This window comes from Botryllus schlosseri, chromosome 16, assembly GCF_051294905.1.
Source record: "Botryllus schlosseri isolate E-star chromosome 16, Bs_hap1, whole genome shotgun sequence".
Lineage (NCBI taxonomy): Eukaryota > Metazoa > Chordata > Ascidiacea > Stolidobranchia > Styelidae > Botryllus > Botryllus schlosseri.
The window spans coordinates 12,548,307-12,569,151 of record NC_137251.1 but is presented as its reverse complement, the minus strand read 5'-3'; the positions used below and the strand labels follow the sequence as shown (position 1 = coordinate 12,569,151).

General features: G+C 40.7%; 2 protein-coding genes across 3 annotated transcripts in view; both read right to left on the bottom strand.

Annotated features, from left to right (window-relative positions):
- LOC145458884 (beta-1,3-galactosyltransferase 1-like) overlaps positions 1 to 7,516 on the bottom strand; it is a 214,785-nt gene extending 207,269 nt beyond the window's left edge. Inside the window, exon 1 of one of the 2 annotated variants that reach the window (XR_013921217.1) lies at positions 6,062 to 6,103. Coding sequence is in view for 1 of the 2 variants with exons in the window: in XM_080337384.1 (XP_080193510.1) it covers positions 6,062 to 6,127 (66 nt within the window). In the remaining variant the exon portion in view is untranslated. Of the gene's footprint in view, positions 1 to 6,061 lie in introns of both variants that reach the window. The other variant, XM_080337384.1, reaches the window with a different exon arrangement.
- Positions 7,517 to 12,876: 5,360 nt separating this feature from the next.
- On the bottom strand, positions 12,877 to 19,482 carry LOC145458886 (protein rolling stone-like). Its single transcript, XM_080337386.1, has 4 exons — positions 18,917 to 19,482; positions 17,996 to 18,168; positions 16,257 to 16,488; positions 12,877 to 14,032 (listed from the first exon to the last, which is right to left on the bottom strand). The coding sequence occupies exons 2-4, from the start codon at positions 18,080 to 18,082 to the stop codon at positions 13,488 to 13,490; spliced, it is 864 nt and encodes a 287-aa protein (XP_080193512.1). The 5' UTR covers positions 18,083 to 18,168; positions 18,917 to 19,482; the 3' UTR covers positions 12,877 to 13,487.
- Between the last annotated feature and the right edge of the window lie 1,363 nt (positions 19,483 to 20,845).

Genomic DNA, 20,845 nt, shown 5'->3' with positions numbered 1-20,845 from the left:
CATCATAATAATTATCATTTACAATGTTTTAAAAGTTATCATATCTGCGACAGGATTAATGTGCGTCTCAATTGCGGTTATAAGACCATTACTGCGACCCTACATCTGAAATTTTAATTTTAATTTACTGGCTTATAATCAACTTACTATTTATTATGAAGTTGCCTCTATTCACGTATCCGATGATTGCAAGAATCAAGCTCAGCATGAAATAGATTGCGTTGATGGCATTTCCCCATAACGTCAGGTAGAAATAGCTGGACTGTATACCCGATGGATTGTTGATTCCGCCGTAGATGTAATATGCCATGAGCCATCCGAATTGATAGATGAACATTGCCGCGCGGTAGATGAGATATACCAGCCTGTTTTCAGAATACTGGAAAGGAGTTAGGTTTGAGATATGTTAATTGCTCACATCAAAATTGTGGTCAGCTGTTTAGAGCTACTTGATTCTGAGCGCATTTGGTATGCAGAAGAGGTCAGTGGTCACAGCAGTGATTGTTGCTACTCTAGTAGAAGTTTAGTTTGGGACGAGGCCATCCAAAAATTAATTTATAGTTCATACGGCAGCAGTTGCAGATTCCTCTCTATGGTTGCCGGACATTTGAGCATGTGGCTCTATAAACCCAACCCTAGCCCTCAAATTGAGACGTAGCCTTAGCATAATTTATCCCCAACTTAAAGTCACGCGCGCAAGTGTGGCATGCCCAAATGCCCATTGACCCTGTTGCTACCAATATAAAAGGTGTCAAGATCCTGCTACAGATTATGTATGTTCCCGCGCTATATCAGGGGCGGGCAACATACGGTCCGCGGGCCGGGCCGGCGGACAGTTTCCTGTCTTACATGAAAGTGGCCCGCGGCCCCAGTATGCCGATATTCCCCACTACTTGCTCACTCCGTCAAATTTCAATGAATGTTTGTTATTATATACGTGTGTGTGCAGTGTGCGAGAGCGGAGCTTACGCGTGAGCTCGTCGAAGCGAGAAGACTTGCATTATCGGCATTTACGATGTACTCAACCCTTATGTTGTTTGTGATAATCATGGTCTTTGTCGACTACAATGGTCATTACCACCAGGCCGATATTTCCTATTTTCGATTCCGCAACCACCGACTTGTAGCATGGCACGCACTTATAGGCTTATGTAAGACACCGCTGCAGCAGATGAGATGGCGAGGATGAGCCTAGATAAACCTCCAATACTTAGGTAGGAGTTCTGGAGTCGACCTCGGTCGGACTCGAACCCACAACCCATTGGTTGTAGCTGTGGAATGTGGATTATACCGCTACGCTATCCCGCCACCAACTCAACCCTTATGAATTGATATTTTGGTAAATCTGGGGTACCGGGTAGGGATGGTGTGAACCTCTGAAAGGTTCAGGTTCGTGTGAACGCAAACCTTTTTGAAAGGTTCTGTGTGAACGCGAACGTGAACCTCATGACGTCACGTGACGACATATTGCTAATTCCAACCCTATCTTTCAATGAAGTGATAGCCTATATTAATGTACCCGATAATGAACACGATACCCAGCGACGACTCGGGCCACATATTGCCTCAATGCTTAAGTACATATTGGCGTTTTAGGTCGCTAAATGTATCAAATCAGGCAATCAGATGATATATTAATCCCATAAAATCAATATCATCCGTCACTTTGCCTACAATTTCGACGAGGACTTGCCAGGGAATATAAGCTTACGCCTCAACGGTCTTGGCCATACCGGACAATGTATTCGGCCTCTGAGTGTCGCTACATTGATATTGAGCAGAGTGTAAAACAGGCTGTAGCCAATACCGCAGTCGCACGGATTTGGGTTTAATGATGCAGTAAACACATGAAGACAAGATCCCGCACGCCTGCTAGATTTGTTACATTAAAAAACGATATCAATCTTATTGATTGGTTGAATAAGCATCATTCGCTGAAAACGTGTAGTGTATTTTGCTCGTGATCTTGTGTGATTGCGGGTTAAGCTCATGTTAAGCTGGATGTTTCGAGCAAACTTTTGTAACGAAGCAAGTAAAATTTTTGAGATTATCAAGGTTAATGCTCGTTTTGTGATGATTTTTGTTATGCTGCCAGCGCCATGCATAGAGTGACCCGCAGTTAAAATGCAATAAATTCGAACCAAAGATGTCATAATAAATTGTAATATATGAAAAAGGTTCACAGTGCAGAACCTACCAAGGTTCTGTTGCGAACGCGAACCTCTAAATTTCCGAGGTTCACACACAGAACGCGAACGTGAACCTCACGTTCACACCATCCCTAGTACCGGACTTATTGAACGCCTTGATATCTTGCACCGTTTGTTGATTGATCACAATGATCAGAGAGAAGAAGATATGGCGGCGCCTGTATGACAATGCTGTTATCAAATTGACATTGTCTTCGTCATTATCAAGAGAATTGGCGTTGAAGTGACATTGCTGCTGTTACCATGCATTCAATAAATACGATTTATTCCTTCTATGTGTGGCTAAATGGGCGAATAATGTATCGATCCAGTAATCCGGCCCGCCAAGTACTTAATTTTTCTATGTCCGGCCCGCCGACTGGAGAAGTTGCCCGCCCCTGCGCTATATAGTGGTCAAGGAGGTTTCACACATCAGATTAATGAAAATCTCTCCACCGAGTAGCCTATTTCTGCTTGGCAAAATTTGTAAAGTAGACGCTACTAGGGATTGCATTCATGTACTATATTAAAGAAGAAGCAGTACCAAGTATAGTGCTAAGGAAATGACATATGTTTAGGTAATCTGAAAAAATATAGTAACCTATATGCGATTGACTACTGGTCAATGACCAGTATGGCCATTGACCAGTGACCACCGTTACGCTATCTAAAGTTAGCCAGTGTGATATAATAATGTAGAACATACACCTATTTGAGATGAGGTGTGCAACTGTGCATTTATGTCAGTATTTAGTAAAGTACAATTGTTACATATAAATAATAAACGATGAAGGTTTACTTTCCATCCACTCTATACCTATTATCTAATGTTATCATTCCAATACCTCTGTTCTATAGAAAAGTTTGGCATCTTCATAATCGCAATGGAATCCAAATTTTTTGCATCGAAATTCTTCTCTCAGTCTTGCCATTTTGGCTGTAGTCCATACCTGGTTGGGTTGTGTTCGTATATTCGTTTGGGATTCTATCTTTGTTCTACCAACGATATTAACATACGGCTATGAGCATCGTCAAGCTCAGCTAAAATAGATCGAAAACACGCGTCGGCGTCATTGTTGCGGATGAGCTTACAATGTATGAATGATATGCTGTTCCAAGTTCGTGAATTTGTACTTCCATAGACTTTAACTTATCAAAACACTACCAAGCATATGCCCAGGGTCCTAATTCTTAACAGATCCACATTAATGAGAAGTCAGCAATCCTTGTTCTCAAGCACCTGAACAATATGCCTCAGATCGCAGAGATTCCGCTAATTCAAAATCCAAACTCTATCCAATTTAGAGCATATATGCAAGAATTTTGGTCCTAATCAGAAAAGATTATATGCATACATTATAAATACAGCCACCAAACATGTTCTTAGATATTCGTAGAGATTTTGTTTTGACTTCTAGGTGAGAATGTGTGAGCAGTGAGCACTGCGTTGTGAACTTGTGACTAAGGCTGGGCGAAATCTAGAACCTGAGTGATTCGATTCTAAATCGAGTAGTAGGCTTCGAGCCGTGTCCGCCATTCGAGGATCACCCGTTACGATACAGCCGTAAAAATGATGTGGACATTTCAAATATGTACCTTTCATGCGACTACAAAGAATATAATGCCATTTCTACATCACATCACATATTGTTTGGTATTTTTTCGACCATGTCCTTTCTGATCTTAAAATAGGGTAGCCCTATACGACTTCACAAATATGTAATTTCTACTAACGCGCGCATGTTTCGTATGGTGCGATATGTCCAATCGGGCTTGACAAATTTCCGCTGTGGAAAATAGTATCGAAACTATAATTCCCGCTAATAAATTAACTGTTGAGTGGTTCTGAGGTCAGTTCACGTGCCATAGTTCTTACTTCAATCATAATTGGAAGCTATAGAATGTAGATCATTGTGGAAATACAATCGGAGGCCAAGGTGGTGGCGAGAGGTGTTAAGATTGAATATCGTCGCTAAGCTATAGCTGGATGCCACATAGGAATGGTGAGATAAAATAGAAAGCCGAACATATATTCAGTCAGGCGAATCGGATTCTAAGTAGTGAGGGGATCCGGTTTTGTTACCGGCAATCAGATGGCGCACTACTTCCTATTTGCCACGCCCATTTTCACACCCGAATGTTATATTTTATAAAAGTTACCTTTGTTGTATTAGTACTAACCTTGGTTGGATATAATTTGACGGTGATCACCGTTAGACTATCTCGCAGACTTCTCATACCAGCGGTTCTCAACCCTTTTGTACATGCGCACCCCTTGGCGATGGTTAAAAAAATTGCGACCGACCTGACCCCCATGTACTTATCGTCATGTCAGAAAGAGCACATCAAACAACATAGAGGTGGGCAACCTTTTTGCTAATCACGGCCGCATTTCGATTACTTATGTAGCCTAAGGTCGCATTCCAGGGCATAGCCGCATTGAACTATCTGGACGCAAAATACCCATGGTAAACTGTCTATATCCATTCCCGGTGAACTCCGGATTATTGTAGTTTTCACAACGGCCTATTGTACGCACCGAAATCGCGAGACCAGCCTATACTTTTTTTTCTTTTTTTAGGGGTAACCGGGAGGAACCGCAGTAAACCTCCCCCCCCCCGTCACGCTTGTGACAGCGACTTGGCGTTACACCAAGGCACCATTGCCACAAGCGCCCGTAATAGGGCACTTAAGAGTCGTAGGACTCAAAAGCACCCATCAGGGTTTGCTTCCGTTTCTTTTTACCTTCAAGTTTCTCTTCACTTTTAGGTGCAAACGGCTGGAACAAGTAGGCTTTGGCTGGGGGCGTCTGCGGAGGCTTGTCCCGCCGCCACCATACTTGTGCCTGGGATACTGGCCCGTCAAGCGGACTCAGATCCCGGGGTCGGAATATGAAGGCCAAAGGCCATACTCTTCCTGGGTGTGAGAGTGATTGGAAGTATTATGGTTGGACCACTAGGGTTTCGCACCGGCCAGCGTCCAGTAAGCCGATGCTTATTTTTTTTTTTTTTTTTTTAGGGGTAACCTGGAGGAACCGCAGTAAACCTCCACCCCGTTACGCTTGCGGCAGCCCATGTGGCACTACACCACCGGACTATTGCCACAAGCGCCTTAATAGGTCACTCTTGGGTCCAAAGTACCCAAGAGCTCCCATCTTCAGGTTGCTTCTGGTTGCTTTCCCTTCAAAGTTTCTCTACACTTTTTGGTACTAACAGCTGTCACAAGCAGGCTTTGGCTGGGGGCGTCTGTGGAGGCTTGTCCCGCCGCCACCATACTTGTGACTGGGATACTGGCCCGTCAAGCGGACACAGATCCCGGGTCGGAGCATGAAGGCCTGACGGCCATACTTCTCCTGGGTGTGCAAGTGATTGGAAGTACCGGTTGTACCACGAGGGTTTCGCACCGCCCAGCGTCCAGTAAGGCGATGCTTATTTTTTTATTTTTTTATTTTTTTTTTTAGGGGTAACCTGGAGGAACCGCAGTAAACCTCCACCCGTTACGCTTGTGGCAGCCGCATGGCACTACACCATGTTGCTATTGCCACAAGCGCCTTAATAGGTCACTCTTGGGTCGAAAGGACCCAAGAGCTCCCAAAAGGTTGCTTCTGGTTACCATTTTTACCTTCAAAGTTTCTCTTCTTTTTAGGTTCAAACGGCTGTCACAAGCAGGCTTTGGCTGGGGGCGTCTGCGGAGGCTTGTCCCGCCGCCACCATACTTGTGACTGGGATACTGCCCCGTCAAGCGGTTTCAGATCCCGGGTCGGAGCATGAAGGCCTGACGGCCATACTTCTCCTGGGTGTGCAAGTGATTGGAAGTACCGGTTGTTCCACGAGGGTTTCGCACCGCCCAGCGTCCAGTAAGCCGATGCTTACCTTAATACAACCAAATACTCCAATCAGCCTATACTCCGTTGAGCGCGACAAACACATTCGCCGCATGTACACGATCCCCACGGTTATAAACAAATTAGTCGCATAGACGCGAATTCAAAGGTTATAACAATAGAAATAGATTAGCCGCATGCACTTGGACGTAGCAAAATCAGTCACCACCGTTAAAGTTATTCGAAGCTATTTCCGTCCGATTATTATAGCAACACTCTTGAGCTTAGGACTTTTTATACGTTAAGTCGAAAATACAAATGCAACCAGAGGTGGTCAGTAACGAAGTACTTCTACTTTTTGGAAGTACCCAAGTAATTTTCCTCTACTTCTGGTACTTACTCAAGTAGATCTGATTTTCTCTACTTCTACTTCGTAATATTTTGTGATCTACTTACTTACTTTTCGCTCTTTTTAGTTTGTCAAGTAGAAGTAGTTTATTTCCCCAATACGAAAGATAGCCTGAGGAATTTCGGGGCTGTTTTCGCGGAGTACCAACATTCAACATTCATAAAAGTCAGGTAAAGCCCAGAAATTTTGTTGCGCTTCGCGCACAGTAGTTATTGCGTGACAAATATGTTTTCGCGAAAGTATCAGTGAATATAATTTAGGTACCGGATTGCTTATGGCTCCGCTCACACCGCATTGCTGCCAATATCAAATATTTCATCACTGTAAATATGGCCCACCATAACGTTTGAAACTACCGTTTCGCAATCTAGCAATTACCTATCCTATCGTTATCTAGCTGCCCATGACGTGTCCTGCTAATCTGGAAAATCAGGCTATGTGGAGCGTTACACCTGTTTTACCAAATCACTTTATGGACTTTATGGACAAAAGACGTAAAATATATTTTCCGCTTTTTAGAAGTGGTATTTGTATTTCACTTTTCATTCCGAGTACCATACTCGCAGTACCATACTTCGAGTTCTTTTGTCTGCAGAACATACATGTTGAAGCATAGAAGCGAGTGTAGGCTAATGCCTCTATTTTCCGAAAATAAAGCTACACTAAATATAGATTTTACGATCCACAATATTTGTTACAACTTCTCCGTTTTACAACTTCTCCGTATTGCTCTTCGCCTAAACTTGGGGCCTTATAATATGGGTAGAGAGCCATGCCACGATATTCTCTAAACCCGTAGTTCTAGAAAACAAAGGGTTAACATCGCATTTTCATACCAATACCATAATTTGCATCCCATGATGCGAAAGAATGCTTCTTCTGTCGAAAATTGATACTTCCTGGGATGCACCAATACGGATCAAACTCTCTGCACCTTCAGTATAGCTCAATTTGCAGCTTTTGACAGTCCAAGCGAACGAATTAAGACTGTTTTCAAACTACTTACTTACTTGAGTAGATTTTAAGTCAGTCAATTCTACTTCTACTTCAAGCAGTTTTAGTTTGCTTATGGAAGAAATACTTCTACTCGTACTTGAGTAGATTTTAAGTCAGTCAATTCTACTTCTACTTCAAGCAGTTTTAGTTTGCTTATGGAAGAAATACTTCTACTCGTACTTGAGTAGATTTTGTCGTCACTTCTTCTACTTCTACTTGAGTAGCTTTCTTGACTACTTTGACCCCTCTGAAAGCAACGCTGCCCACATAAAATGCTAGGCAATTCATAGCATGGAACAACTAAAGACATTTCAACATACTAAAGACCTTTACGCTACGGATTTTGTAAAATAAATACTGATTATATGAAACTACCGAACACTTTTACACTGAATTTTGTAAAGTAGATAGAAACTACTTTTTCCAATGTACTAAAGATCTTTGCACGTCGTTTTCTTCTTTGTAAATTAACTAATTTTATTAACAAGTCGAATACTTTTATATCGAATTATTCGAATCGACTATGTACATTGTATAGGTGCGAGGTGAACTAGAACTAGCCTAGCGCAAAACGGATTTTACGCAAAAGTTGCTATTGATCTATGTTGATTTTGATAGTGTTCGATATTGAAGTCGGAGAGAAGGTTTTGCATTCTATATCATGACGATATCATCAAACACTGTGCCGAGTTTCAGGGTTGTCGTTAGATGATTATGTAGTTAATTCAGTTATGGAAGTCGAGTTTGCATACGGCCTATGAGCTCTGCAACCTAGTCAAACACATAACTGAATTTACGCAAAAGTCGGTATTGCTCTGTGATGATTTTGAAGTTGTTCTACATCGTAAACTTTTACACCTCTACTGAACTTCTACACTGAATCTTCAAAAGTAGATATGAAAGGAAGACTAATTGATAGTAACTTAAGTTTTCGACATAAGGTAAGCGCGAAGTATGCAAATTTCGATTTCATACAAATACCACAAACTGTGCCACTTTTCAGAGTTGATAACTAAAGACACAGTACTCAAGTAGGTTTTACCTACATGCACCAAATACTTATGTGTTTAAGATATAGGACCGCTTCAACTTCAAGACAGTTTCATTATTAAGCAAAATTAGACCTAGAACTCTAAGTTTTACTTACTCGGGAATAGCTACTTCTACCGTAATTTATAAGATTTCTCAGACATCGTAGCTTTACTTGAGTGCTCTAAGATGTACATTATACAAGTATTTTGCTATTTAAGCCCGGAAAACTACTTCTACTAAACTCTTACATTTCTACTAAACTTCTACACTGAATCTTGTAAGTAAAGTAGATATGAAAAAGAAAACTAGTCGAAAAATACACGAAGGCCCGATACCCTATATTGGAGTTTTAAAAAATCATTCATCTCTATGAGTCGAGATGTTGTTAAATAACTTATGTTTTCGACATAAGGTAAGCGCGAAGTGTACAAATTTCGATGTCATACAAAGTACCACAACCTGTGCTAGCTTTCAGAGTTGGTAAATAAAGACAGAATACTCAAGTAAGTTTTTGCCTACATGCACCAAATACTCAAGTATCTAAAATATAGGACTGCTTCAACTTCAAGACAGTTTCAGTATTAAGCAAAAACAGACCTGGAATACTAACTTTTACTGATGTAATTTTATACGCATAAACGAATAAACGTCACTTTTACAATGGTTCGGCTTGGCTCCTATACTATTCCACTCGAAGCCTTCGCTATTGGATTGCGCTCTGACCCTGAGCTGTGTCTCGATGCCTACGGGACTCTGCATTTTTTTTCGACTTATTCTCCCCTATGCTAATTTAACATTAGGAAGGTCATTTCACTCATAAAATCCGAAATACTCGTTCGCTCGAGTTAAAGCCTTGGCGCTTGGAGTGGAATTTTATGATGAGGTTCTGGCCAATGTCCAACATGTGGCACATTTCGAAGGATAATTTGTAAAACTCTCGAGGTCTCCACGTTTACGACTTATTTTCAGCTCGCAGTACAACTGAATGCTTTTTTGAATATACACTATGGTAATACCCTACTCAACTATGTGCGGGTATATCACTCTATTGCCCGGAGATAACTCATCCGTCTGTATCAGTTAAACATGATTTTATGCGTATTCAAGACTATGTATGTTCGCGAGGGTTGTGATAGTACATTGATAAATACATCATCACTAATTAATCAATCTAAATATGATTTCGAGCGTAGAGGGATCGTATGGTTACGGTTTCTGCAGTCTCCACATTTTACGACTTATTTTCATTAGACGCAGGCAAGCGATTCCCAAGGTTGGAGCGATGGAAACAGATCAATCGCATGAACGCGATTCTAAAGTAAACACATTAGTCTCATATACGTGAATCCCAAGGATAAAGCAATTGAAACGAATTAGCCGTAGGCGCTCGAATCTCGGGGTTATGGTGATACAAACACATTCGCCGCATGCACGCGATCCCTAAGGTTATAAACAAATGGGCCGCAGTTACGTGAAACCAGAGATTATACCAATAGTAATAGATTAGCCGCATGTACGTCATTCCCTGGAATACTATCTTCTTCAGCGTAATGAGCACTTTCACATCATGGCTTTCGTAAATTAGAACTACTCTCAGTAAACCACTGCGCACTCTTACACTGAACCACAAACTTTAATTCCACTATGTACAATTGTACATTGTATAGGTGCGCGGTGAACTAGAACTAGCCTATAGCGCAAAACGGATTTTACGCAAAAGTTGCTATTGATCCATGTTGATTTTGATCGTGTTCGATATTGATCTAGGAGACAAGGTTTCGCATTCTATATCGTGACGATATCTTCAAACACTGCGCCAAGTTTCAGGGTTGTCATTCGATGATTAAGTAATTAATTCAGTATGAAAGTCGAGTTTGCATACGGCCCATGAGCTCTGCAATCTAATCAAACGCATAAAAGAATTTACGCAAAAGTCGGTATTGCTCTGTGATGATTTTGATGTAGATCCATACCGTAAACTCTTACACTTCTACTAAACTTCTACACTGAGTCTTGTAAAGTATATTGAAATGGGAAGCTAATCAAAAATTCACGAAGTTCCGAAAGCCTATATTGGAGTTTTCAAAAATTATTCATACCTATGAGTCGAGATGTTGTTAAGTAACTCTTGTTTTCGACATAATGTAAGTTCGAAATGCGCAAATGTCGATGTTGTACAAATAACTAAAATCGTACTAGCTTTCAGAGTTGCTAACTAAATGCATAACAGAATTTACACAAAAGTCGGCATTGCTCTGTTATGATGTGGACGTTGTTCCCTACCGATTGGGGAAATATTACATTTAATTTCATAAAGTAGATAGAAAACGACTTCTACTTAACTCTCACACTTCTACTAAACTCCTACACTGAATCTTGTAAAGTAGATAGAAAAGGAAAAGTACTCGAAAAATTCACGAAGTCCCGATACGCTATATTTGAGTTTTAAAAAATTATTCATCATCACGACTCGAAATGTTGTTAAGTAACTCTTGTTTTCGACATAAGGTAAGCGCGAACTATACAAATTGCCACAAACTGTGCCAGCTTTCAGAGTTGATAACTAAAGACACAATACTCGAGTAGGTTTTGCCTACATGCACCACATACTTAAATGCTTAAAATAGAGGACCGCTTCAAGTTCAAGACAGTTTCAATATTAAGCAAAATTAGACCTAGAATTCTAACTTTTACTTATGCAATTTTATACGCATAAACGAAGAAATGTCACTTTTACAATGGTTCGGCTTGGTCCTAGAATATTCCAGTCGAAACCCTCGTTATTGGGCTGTGTTCTGACCTTGAGCTGTGTCTCGATGCCTACGGGACTCTGCAACTTCTTTCGATTTATTCTCCTCTATGTTAACTTAACATAAGGAAGGTTATTTCACCCATAAAATCCGAAATACTTGTTCGCTCGAGGTAAAGCCGTAGCGCTTGGAATGGAATTTTACGAGGTTTTACGATAATATATTCAACATGCGGGCACATTACGAAGGGTAATTTGTAAAACTCAAATATCGCATAGAGGGACTTCGCAAATTTTCGATATATTTTTGCTCTATTTCATAACGATGAGTCATTCTGTACCGCGAAAATGCATTGTAGGGTATAGACGAAACTGATGCCGTTCATCATGGCCATTAAAGAAAGTACATTTCAGCATTTTATTACCAGTAAGTTTATAGTCGAGTACAAGGAGTGGTGATTTCCAAGCGAGTAAAAAAATAAGTATATTGAAGGTGTAGTTTGCCGAAAAACTGAAAACTCTGAAGTAGAAGTAGATGCATTATAAATAGACAATCACTTGATTAAGTATAGTGCAAGCTGCCAAAACCTACTTGAGTACTCCAATATGTACTAGTCCTACTTCGCTATTGAGTCTCGCCCCATAAAAAGTGACTACGGTTTTAGACTATACTTTTACTCGTACTTAACAGTTTCAGTTTTAGATAAAGTTATGAATAAAACACTAGCTCGTTCACCAACTTGGAAATCTTTACATTAACCTATACTTGAGTGGATCAAGTAAATCACATTTAATAATTATAATTTGAATTGTATACTTTACCATATTTTATACAGTAGCCAACACCCCAATCGCAAGGATTTAGTTTTTAGGACACAATAAACATATCAAATCAAGATGGATCACGTACGTCTTCTAGATTTTTTACATTACTCGACGATGCGTTCTTTATATAAAGTTCATTTATTGGTTGAATAATCATCATCATTCGCTGACTACCTACATGTAGTGTATTTTGTTCTTGATGTTGTGTGATTGCGGGTCAAGCTCACAGCAGAAAGTCAGTAAATATTCACAAACGGAAAGCTGATTATTTCAAGCAAACTTTTGAAACAAAGCGAGTAAAGTTTCCGAGATTGGCAAGGTGCATGCTCGTTTAGTGTTTATTTTTTTATGCTGTCAGCGCCATGCATATAGTGTTCCGAAGTTGAAATGCAAAGAATTTCAACCAACTATGATTCCAATTCTGCTAATAAGTTCACAGATTGGATTGTGTCATTGCCATTTTATCAGTTTCTAATGATACAGTAGCCTGCGACGTTATCAGACTCTAGATTCACTGTTATCTAAATAGGCCACGTTTCGAATGTAAATTGTTTATAATTTGTAATGTGTCTGAGCTTCAAGTGATCACGGAGATGTTCATTGCTCAATATGTTCATTTTATCTACCGGGGCTCGTATTGTTCCTAATCGCCGCCGCAGCGCTTACTAACCCTGCTGTCATTTGCGACGTGTAACTTGTGGTACACATGTTTCTCTACGAACACAACAAAGCAAATGAACGGTTGTCGTTATTGTCAGCGCACGTTGAGCCGTCTCAAGACTACGGGCACTCGTTGATTGATTGATTGATTGATTGATTGAAAATCTTGTTAACCTGAATTACTCCACTTCGCTTTGCTGTATGTTATTATATTTTAAATTGGCGTTAAATGCACGTAAATCGAGATCGATACACGTCTCTTCATTGCCCATTGACGGACCAAAGAACTATCTCACTGTTGGTCCGGTTCACAACGACCAAACGGTTAGGGACCACTCTGACGGATTGCTCCAAAGCACCTATGCGAATGGGGTCAATTCCATTCCGTTTTTGCGATTTAGGCTATGAGAACGGAACGAGACGCATCGGGTAAGTCTGGACTTTTTGTCAATATGCGTTTTGCCTGTAGTCATACTACCTTAACTAGAAGTACGCAACTCTAAATGAATCTGCAAGTGATGCGATTGTGTTTGATTGATATGCAAATGACAGAATCATCGTTCGCGATGTGGCGATAGGCAACAGTATCTGAATCGATCGTGTGTAATACTTCAAGATATGTAAGAAACAAGTCATGTAAATCCGAAAGGGAAAATCAAATACAGATAGACTGACCGAGCCTACAAGGAAAGTCGCAGAAATGCAATGGCGTGAATGAACGGCAACCAGACACTTTCGTGAACACGTTGGAAATATATATACTTGACAGCGATAGTGGATTTGATGACAACGTAGCTGGATCCCTCATGCTGCACCATAGGGCAAACTTTTCTCATTGTTATTCTCCATAGCGAACCCGGAATTAGTGTAAGCAAGGTGACGGTTTGACGTAAGTGGATCCCGAGTGGAACAGCATTTTTTGTTGAGCCATCTTCTTACAGCATGCAGTAAATACATGACGAAATGAATCACGCTACATCCCACGATGCATCCCACGCTATATCCGACGGCGACTCCAGGGCTGTCTTGCCAATTCAAAATAGGGTAGACGGCCGAGGTTATCCCGGTGGCGTGGTAAATAAGAGTAGCCACGATGTACACAACACCAAATATCATCGGGTATACGAAATGCAGAACATGCATTGGAAATGCGACGACAAAAATTTCGATGAGATACACGACGGAATTGATTGCGTGCTGATGAATGTTGAATGGATCGTCTAACGTCCCCGGGGCTGCCGCTGGCGCTAGTGCCACCCAATACACGATGGTTATTATAATGGCGCCTGTTTGACCAACTGAGTGAAGAGTCCACACAATCGAACGAAACACGATCAGACCTTTTGAATCTGCAAACAAATTGTAAAGAAATAATATTTTATGGACGTGCTCTTTAAAATAGCTACAATTGCAAAGCTATGTTTAACGAAATTGAATAGGACACAGGGGAATTGGCGAGGTTATATTTGGTACAGTGCGATAATATTGGTTATCGTACGATAAATATGCCGATTCCCTGTGTGCAAAAGATTCATCCATGGTTCATCTGTAGTGTTATCATTATACTCACCACATATTATAATAATTATCATTTACAATATTGTAAAAGTTATCATATCTGCGTCAGGATTAATGTGTATCGCAATTGCGGTGGTAAGACGATTACTGCGACTAGGGAGGGTGTGAACCTTTGAAAGGTTCAGGTTCGTGTGAACGCGAACCTTTGTTAATGGTTCAGTGTGAACGCGAACGTGAACCTCATGACGTCACGTGACGTCATATTGCTAATCCCAACCCTTCATTTTAGTGAAGTGATAGCCTATATCAGTGGTCGGGAACCTTTTTCGTCTGAAGAGCCATGTTAGCCCTATATTTTCCATTTCAACTCCCAAAGAACCACACATGTCAATCAGTTGTTACGTCACAATTGAAAATTCGTGACGTCATGGTAGTACTAATTCAAACTCACTACATGGTATTCGTCGTGTGCGCCATATTTTCTCTGTAAAAACACGTAGGCTACTAATCATCCTGTGATAGCGCAATTCATCGTAAATTGCTCAGAATTTATAATATCTTATATTAATCTAGTATAACTAGAATTTATAATATCTTATATTAATCTAGTATAACTATAGCACTGATTCCGAAAATAAATCTTGATCGACTTTTCACTTAGGCGCGGACATACACGCTGCACTACACGCTTACATTTTAACGGCAGTACTAGAAAGCTACTTATCAATTTGGACGTGGATAGCGAAGCGTCTTTCGTAATTTGGATTTGTAATTGGAATGTCACTTCCAAGGCAGTTTATTTCGCAGTGTCGATCAAGAAGACAATGTGTATTTGAAAAGTAAATTGTCATATAGGCGTCCCCATGTCTGCTACTCTCTTAGTCAACCAACGTATGGTACACTCCAAGACTACGCAGCGGCCGATGCCGGTACATTGAATTCGCGAGGGATATTGGTCGCTGGCGCTACAGCAACATAAATTTTAGGATTTTGTAAACGGGTCCGAGCCCTATTAACCATGGATACGCAACCGGCTTGACCTCTCAAATACGTGTTTATGCTGCTACGAGAATAATTATTCTGGCCGTTAAGAAAATTTACTAACAAGTTGCTGCAATATCGATCAAATTAAGTACAAAATTAAAAATTTGCCAAAGAGCCATATCTTATACCCAAAAGAGCCATATATGGCTCGCGAGCCATAGGTTCCCGACCACTGGCCTATATCATTGCACACGAAACCTAACGACGACTCGGCCCACATAATGCCATAATGCTGAAGTACATATTGACGTTTTAAGCGTTGCCAAATGTATCAACTGGGGAAATCAAATGATTTAATACTCCCATAAAATCAATATCTTCAGTCGCTTCGCCAAAAAGTTCGACGAGGACTTGCAAGGGAATAAAAGCTTTCGTCGTAACGGTCTCGGCCAGACCGGACAATGTATTCGGCGTCTGAGTATTGCTACGTTGATATTGAACGAAGTGTTAAATGGGTTTCCATACTTGCTACCGATATTACCGCATTAACATGTTATACAGCAGTAGCCAACACTCCAATCGCACGGATTTGGTTTTTATGACACAATCAACATAAAATCAAGATTGACTCCCTACGCCTGCTAGATTTTTTACATAAGACAACGATATCAACTTCATTGATTGGTTGAGTAAGCATCATTCGCTGACTGCCTACATGTAGTGTATTTAGCTATTGATGTTGTGTAACAATGCAAGTAAAACTTGTTGAGATTGTCAAGGTGCGTGCTCGTTTAGTGTTGATTTTTTATGCTGCCAGCGTCATGCATATAGTTGCCCGTAGTTGAAATGCAATAACTTTCAACCAAAAATGTTATATTGAAGTGGAAATTATAATATATGAAAAAGGTTCACAGTGCAGAACCCACCAAGGTTCGTTTGCGAACGTGAACCTCTAAATTTCTAAGGTTCACACACAGAACGCGAACGTGAACCTTACGTTCACACCATCCCTAACTGCGACCCTAAAAACTGAAAGTTCAGTTTGGATTTGCTGGCTTATAATCAACTTACAATCTATCATGAAGTTGCCTCTATTCACGTATCCGATGATTGCGAGAATCAAGCTCAGCATGAAATAGATTGCGTTGATGGCATTTCCCCATAACGTCAGGTACAAATAGCTGAACTGTATACCCGACGGATTATTGATTCCTCCGTAGATGTAATATGCCAGGAACCATCCGATTTGATAAAGGAACATTGCAGCGCGGTAGATGAGATACACCAGCCTGTTTTCAGAGTACTGAAAAAGGAGTTAGGGCAGGGATATATTAATTGCTCACATGAAGTGTGGTCAGCTGTTTAGGGATATAAAGAAATGAAATGAACAAATAGATGTTTAGTATACATAAAACGTCTAGTTTGGGACTACGCCATCCAAACATTAATTTATAATTTCATACGGCAGCTTACGGAATTGGTAAATGCCAATTTATGGTTACCGGTCATTTGAGCATATGACGTAATGTAAGGTGACATTTGAGCATGCGACTTTGTAACCCCGACCCTAGCCCCGAAATTGAGCCTTCCCCTGTCATATTTGATCCATAACTCCACACCACACGCTCAAGTGCTGTATGCCCAGATGTCAGTTGACCCTATTTGCTATCAACGCAAAAGTCATCACGTCACGGTCGTGCTACCGATTACATATGTTCCGCTAGTGGTCAAGAAAATTTCACTCATCAAAGTAATGAAAGTCACTCCATCGAGTAGCCTACTTTCTACTTGACAAAATTTGAAAAGTAGACGCTACTAGGGATCGCATTCATGTACTATTGACGTAGTAGCAGTATCAAGTATAGTGCTAAGGAGAGAGCATCTGAAACAGGATATTAGCCTATATTACCATGCTACTGACAAGTGACCACCGGTATGCTATCTAAATTTAGCTATAGTTTGGTACAATAATGGAGAACATATACCTATTTGAGATACGGTGTGCAACAATGCATTTATGTCAGTATTAGTAAAGTACAATTGGTACATATAGACTATAAATCATGATGGTTTAATTTTCATTCCCTACATAACTATTAATAGGGATGGTGTGACCGCGAACCTTTTTGAAAGGTTCTGTATATGTGAACGCGGACGTGAACCTATGACGTCACGCGACGTCATATTTCTAATTCCAACCCTACATTTCCATAAAGTTTTAATGTCCACGATATCTAGCGACGACTCAGGCAACATTAAGCCGCAATGCTGAAGTAAAAGCGCATTTTGTAAGCAACACTAACTTTATGATACAATACCCATATCCACTGAAGACAAATCCAATAAGCCTGCTGTACCTTTTACATGAGACAACGATGCATTGTTTATATCTATTTCGTTGATGTCAATCATTGATACCGATTATTATTGCGGACCAAACTCGCAGCAGGGAGTCACTAAATATTCACAAACGGAAAGCTGAATATTTTGAGTATACTTATTTAACAAAAGCAATTCAAATTATTGAAAAGGGTAAGGTGCATGCTTGTTTAGTGCTGAATTTATTTCCTAGCTGCCAACACTATGCAGAGAGTGGTCCTAAGTTTAAATGGAACGAATTTACAACAAAAGATGTTATAATGACGGTCAAAATTGGAATTCATGAAAAGGTTCACAGTGCAGAACCTACCAAGGTTCGTTTGTGAACACGAACCTTCAAATTTCTGAGGTTCACACACAGAACGCGAACGTGTACCTCACCTTACGTTGAAACCATCCCTAGCTATTAACTATTGTTATCATTCCAATACCTCTGTTCTATAGAAAAGTTTGGCATCCTCATAATCGCAATAGAATCCAAATTTTTTGCATCGAAATTCTTCTCTCAGTCTTGTCATCTTGGCTGCAGTCTACCTGGTTGAGTTGCGTTCGTCTATTCGTTGAGGATTCTATAGCTTTGTTCTATGAGCATCGTCAAGCTTAGCTAAAATATATCGAAAATACTCGCCATTGTTGCGGATGAGCTTACGGTGTATGAATGATATGCTGTTCTAAGTGAATTTCCATAGATTTTAGCTTATCATAACACTACCATGCATCCCGGGCTCCTTATTCTGAGCAACTCCACATCATTAAGAAGTCAGCAAACCTCGTGAGGAAGCAGCTGAATAATATTCCTCAGATCGCGGAGATCGCGCTATTTCCGAATCCAAACTCTACCCAATATATAGGGCATATTTATGCAAGAATTTCGGCCAGAAGAATTTCATATGCATTGCTGAGATTATGGTTATTGAGTGCAATGTATTGGAAGTCGCAAGACCGAAATATGGCAAATGCAAGGATTCTTTGTGCTGACATACGTCCCATCCTTATTATATACCTATGAGTGACACACGGCGTAGTGTAGATTAGATCGTTGAACCCTCTTCCCTCAAATATCCCTCATCATCTAACAGTGGTTCCCAACCTCTTTCGACTCATCGCCCCCCTTATCTATCTCGACACAAATTTTCGCCCACCCCCAATATTTACGGCACCGAAAATGAAAACATATAAACGGGGAATTTATTCTCCTAACTATGATCGCTGGTGAATTAACTAAAAAAACTTAATTTTTTCGAGTACGTGCTGCTTGGAAAACCGGTTTCCGCGTCTTTTCCGCGTGATATTGAGAATAAGCCGTCGTCACGTGCATTTTTGGCCGTGTTTATTGAATATATTTAACTGACATTTTCGCACCAAGTCGCCCCCTTTGGTATTTTCGCCCCTTGTTTCTAAGCGGGGGGGGGTGATATCGCACACGTTGGGAACAACTGATCTGACGCCTGCCAAGTCTCACTTCAAATCCACCCGGATTCAATCAACATAGAAAATATTCCAAACCCAACGCAGGTCTGTCAGAACTCGCAACGACAAATCTAGAAATGCAGTATAGGCTATACAACTGTTGACAAAAGAATAGGTTCGCTCAGGTTGCCATACGGAAACGAATCGTGTGCGAAGTTTATGAGCTACACAAACCGATGTAATATTTACCAGGTCATATTATCAGTTAATTGTCTTTCAACGGAGGATTCAATGTACTGTCGGTAACAAAACGACGACTTCGAATATCTGAAGGCCGCACATCATCCGTATCTATATAAATATTGTCACTATTTGTTCGCCGAGAATCCTGGCACGCACTAACCCATGCGCAAATTCATCAAATTCAATTTTGCTGATGATCAAAATAGCCGCTACCAATATCGTAATAGCGAGTGCCATAACAGCGATCCATTCAACATAGCGAGTTAATGTTAGGGTTGGCTTGGGCTGGGGTTAGGGTATATAGTTATCTTGCTTTCCTGTGATCGATTTGGGGGTTGCGTGTTACGTTAGGGTTAGCTTGGTTTATATTGAATAATTCACTCTCATAACATTCGTCTCTCGGCTATTTTGTATGCGTCGCTATTATGATCTCTTTATCTTGAGAGTCGGCTATTTTAGACGATTACGAAGGAAAGGTTTTGTGGTGCCGCCTCAATATCCACCGTTTGCGTCATTTTTATTCAAGTATGTACATAAAATAGCAATAATTCCATAAAAGAAAACCTTTCCCCATCATCTTGTCATTACGTGTCAGCCGTTACCGAAGTCGGATTTGTAGTCGAGGTCGTAGTAGAAGCCGTCGTTAGTTGGCGCTCGTATTCGCCCGGTTCATCTCATCGCAGCAGTCGATTTGTAGTCGCGGTCGTAGCATGAGCCGCCGGTAGTTGGCGCTCGCGCTCATCAGTCCCAATCATGCATCAGTAAATTCATCGGTAGTTATATTGACCTAATACATCGGCACTGAAACCATAGTGTCCTATATGGTGTCGACTGTCGACACAGGCAAATCTCACGTCTCAGTGAAATTGTATCACGTCACAATTTTCATTTGGCTACAGGCAATTTGACGGTCATTTTTGACCGGCTTGCCGAGCATTAAATTTGGTAAAACAGGTATCAGTCGAAAGCTGACTCTGCACTGATTACGAAAATATCAATTTTATTCCGCTCGTGGCCCTGGAACTCCCACAATCAGCCTCGAATTTTTCATTGTTATGGAGATTGGCATTGGGACGCAACAATGCTGTCTGGCGAAACGAGAGAGTAGCTCAAGAGAAAAAGAGCCAGACAGCATTGTTATCTCACGGGCGCAAAATATCCCATTTGTAAATCTATACTCACTCAATCTCTTCATTGAAACCTCATAGTTACGTCCAGTTCATCGAGGAATGACCATAATCGATCGATGTCGCGACTTAACTCTATGTGACTCTAGTGCAATACTATATGTCTTCATGAACAATATATTTCGAAATTTTGAACATACTAAAATCTCTCTGCGAGCGAGAATTCTTTTATTAATCTGCATTTTCATATGGACGCAACTCGTTTGATCCTATGTATATACCTTGAGAAACGTCACCCTATACCTAACAGCCCGCCTCAGTCTTCATACCGTGATCCGTGCAGAAGTCTCAAAGGAGGTCGAGCAGTCGATGGTCGAGTAGAAGAAGCAATAAATTTCTATTCATCATTTCCACTCTACAATTAGAAGAAGAGGTGGCCAAGACACATGTCAAAACTGGGTCAAGCTAAAGTAGAAAACGAATATATGAAAAGTACTTGTC

What these genes read in the sequence shown, in the direction of transcription:
- LOC145458886 (XM_080337386.1), bottom strand. Translation starts at nt 18,082, where the DNA reads ATGACAAGACTGAGAGAAGAATTTCGATGCAAAAAATTTGGATTCTAT. An exon ending in AACTTTTCTATAGAACAGAG is followed by an intron (nt 16,489 to 17,995) that starts GTATTGGAATGA and finishes CTCCTTTTTCAG; the next exon opens with TACTCTGAAAACAGGCTGGT. An exon ending in AGGCAACTTCATGATAGATT is followed by an intron (nt 14,033 to 16,256) that starts GTAAGTTGATTA and finishes ATTTGTTTGCAG; the next exon opens with ATTCAAAAGGTCTGATCGTG.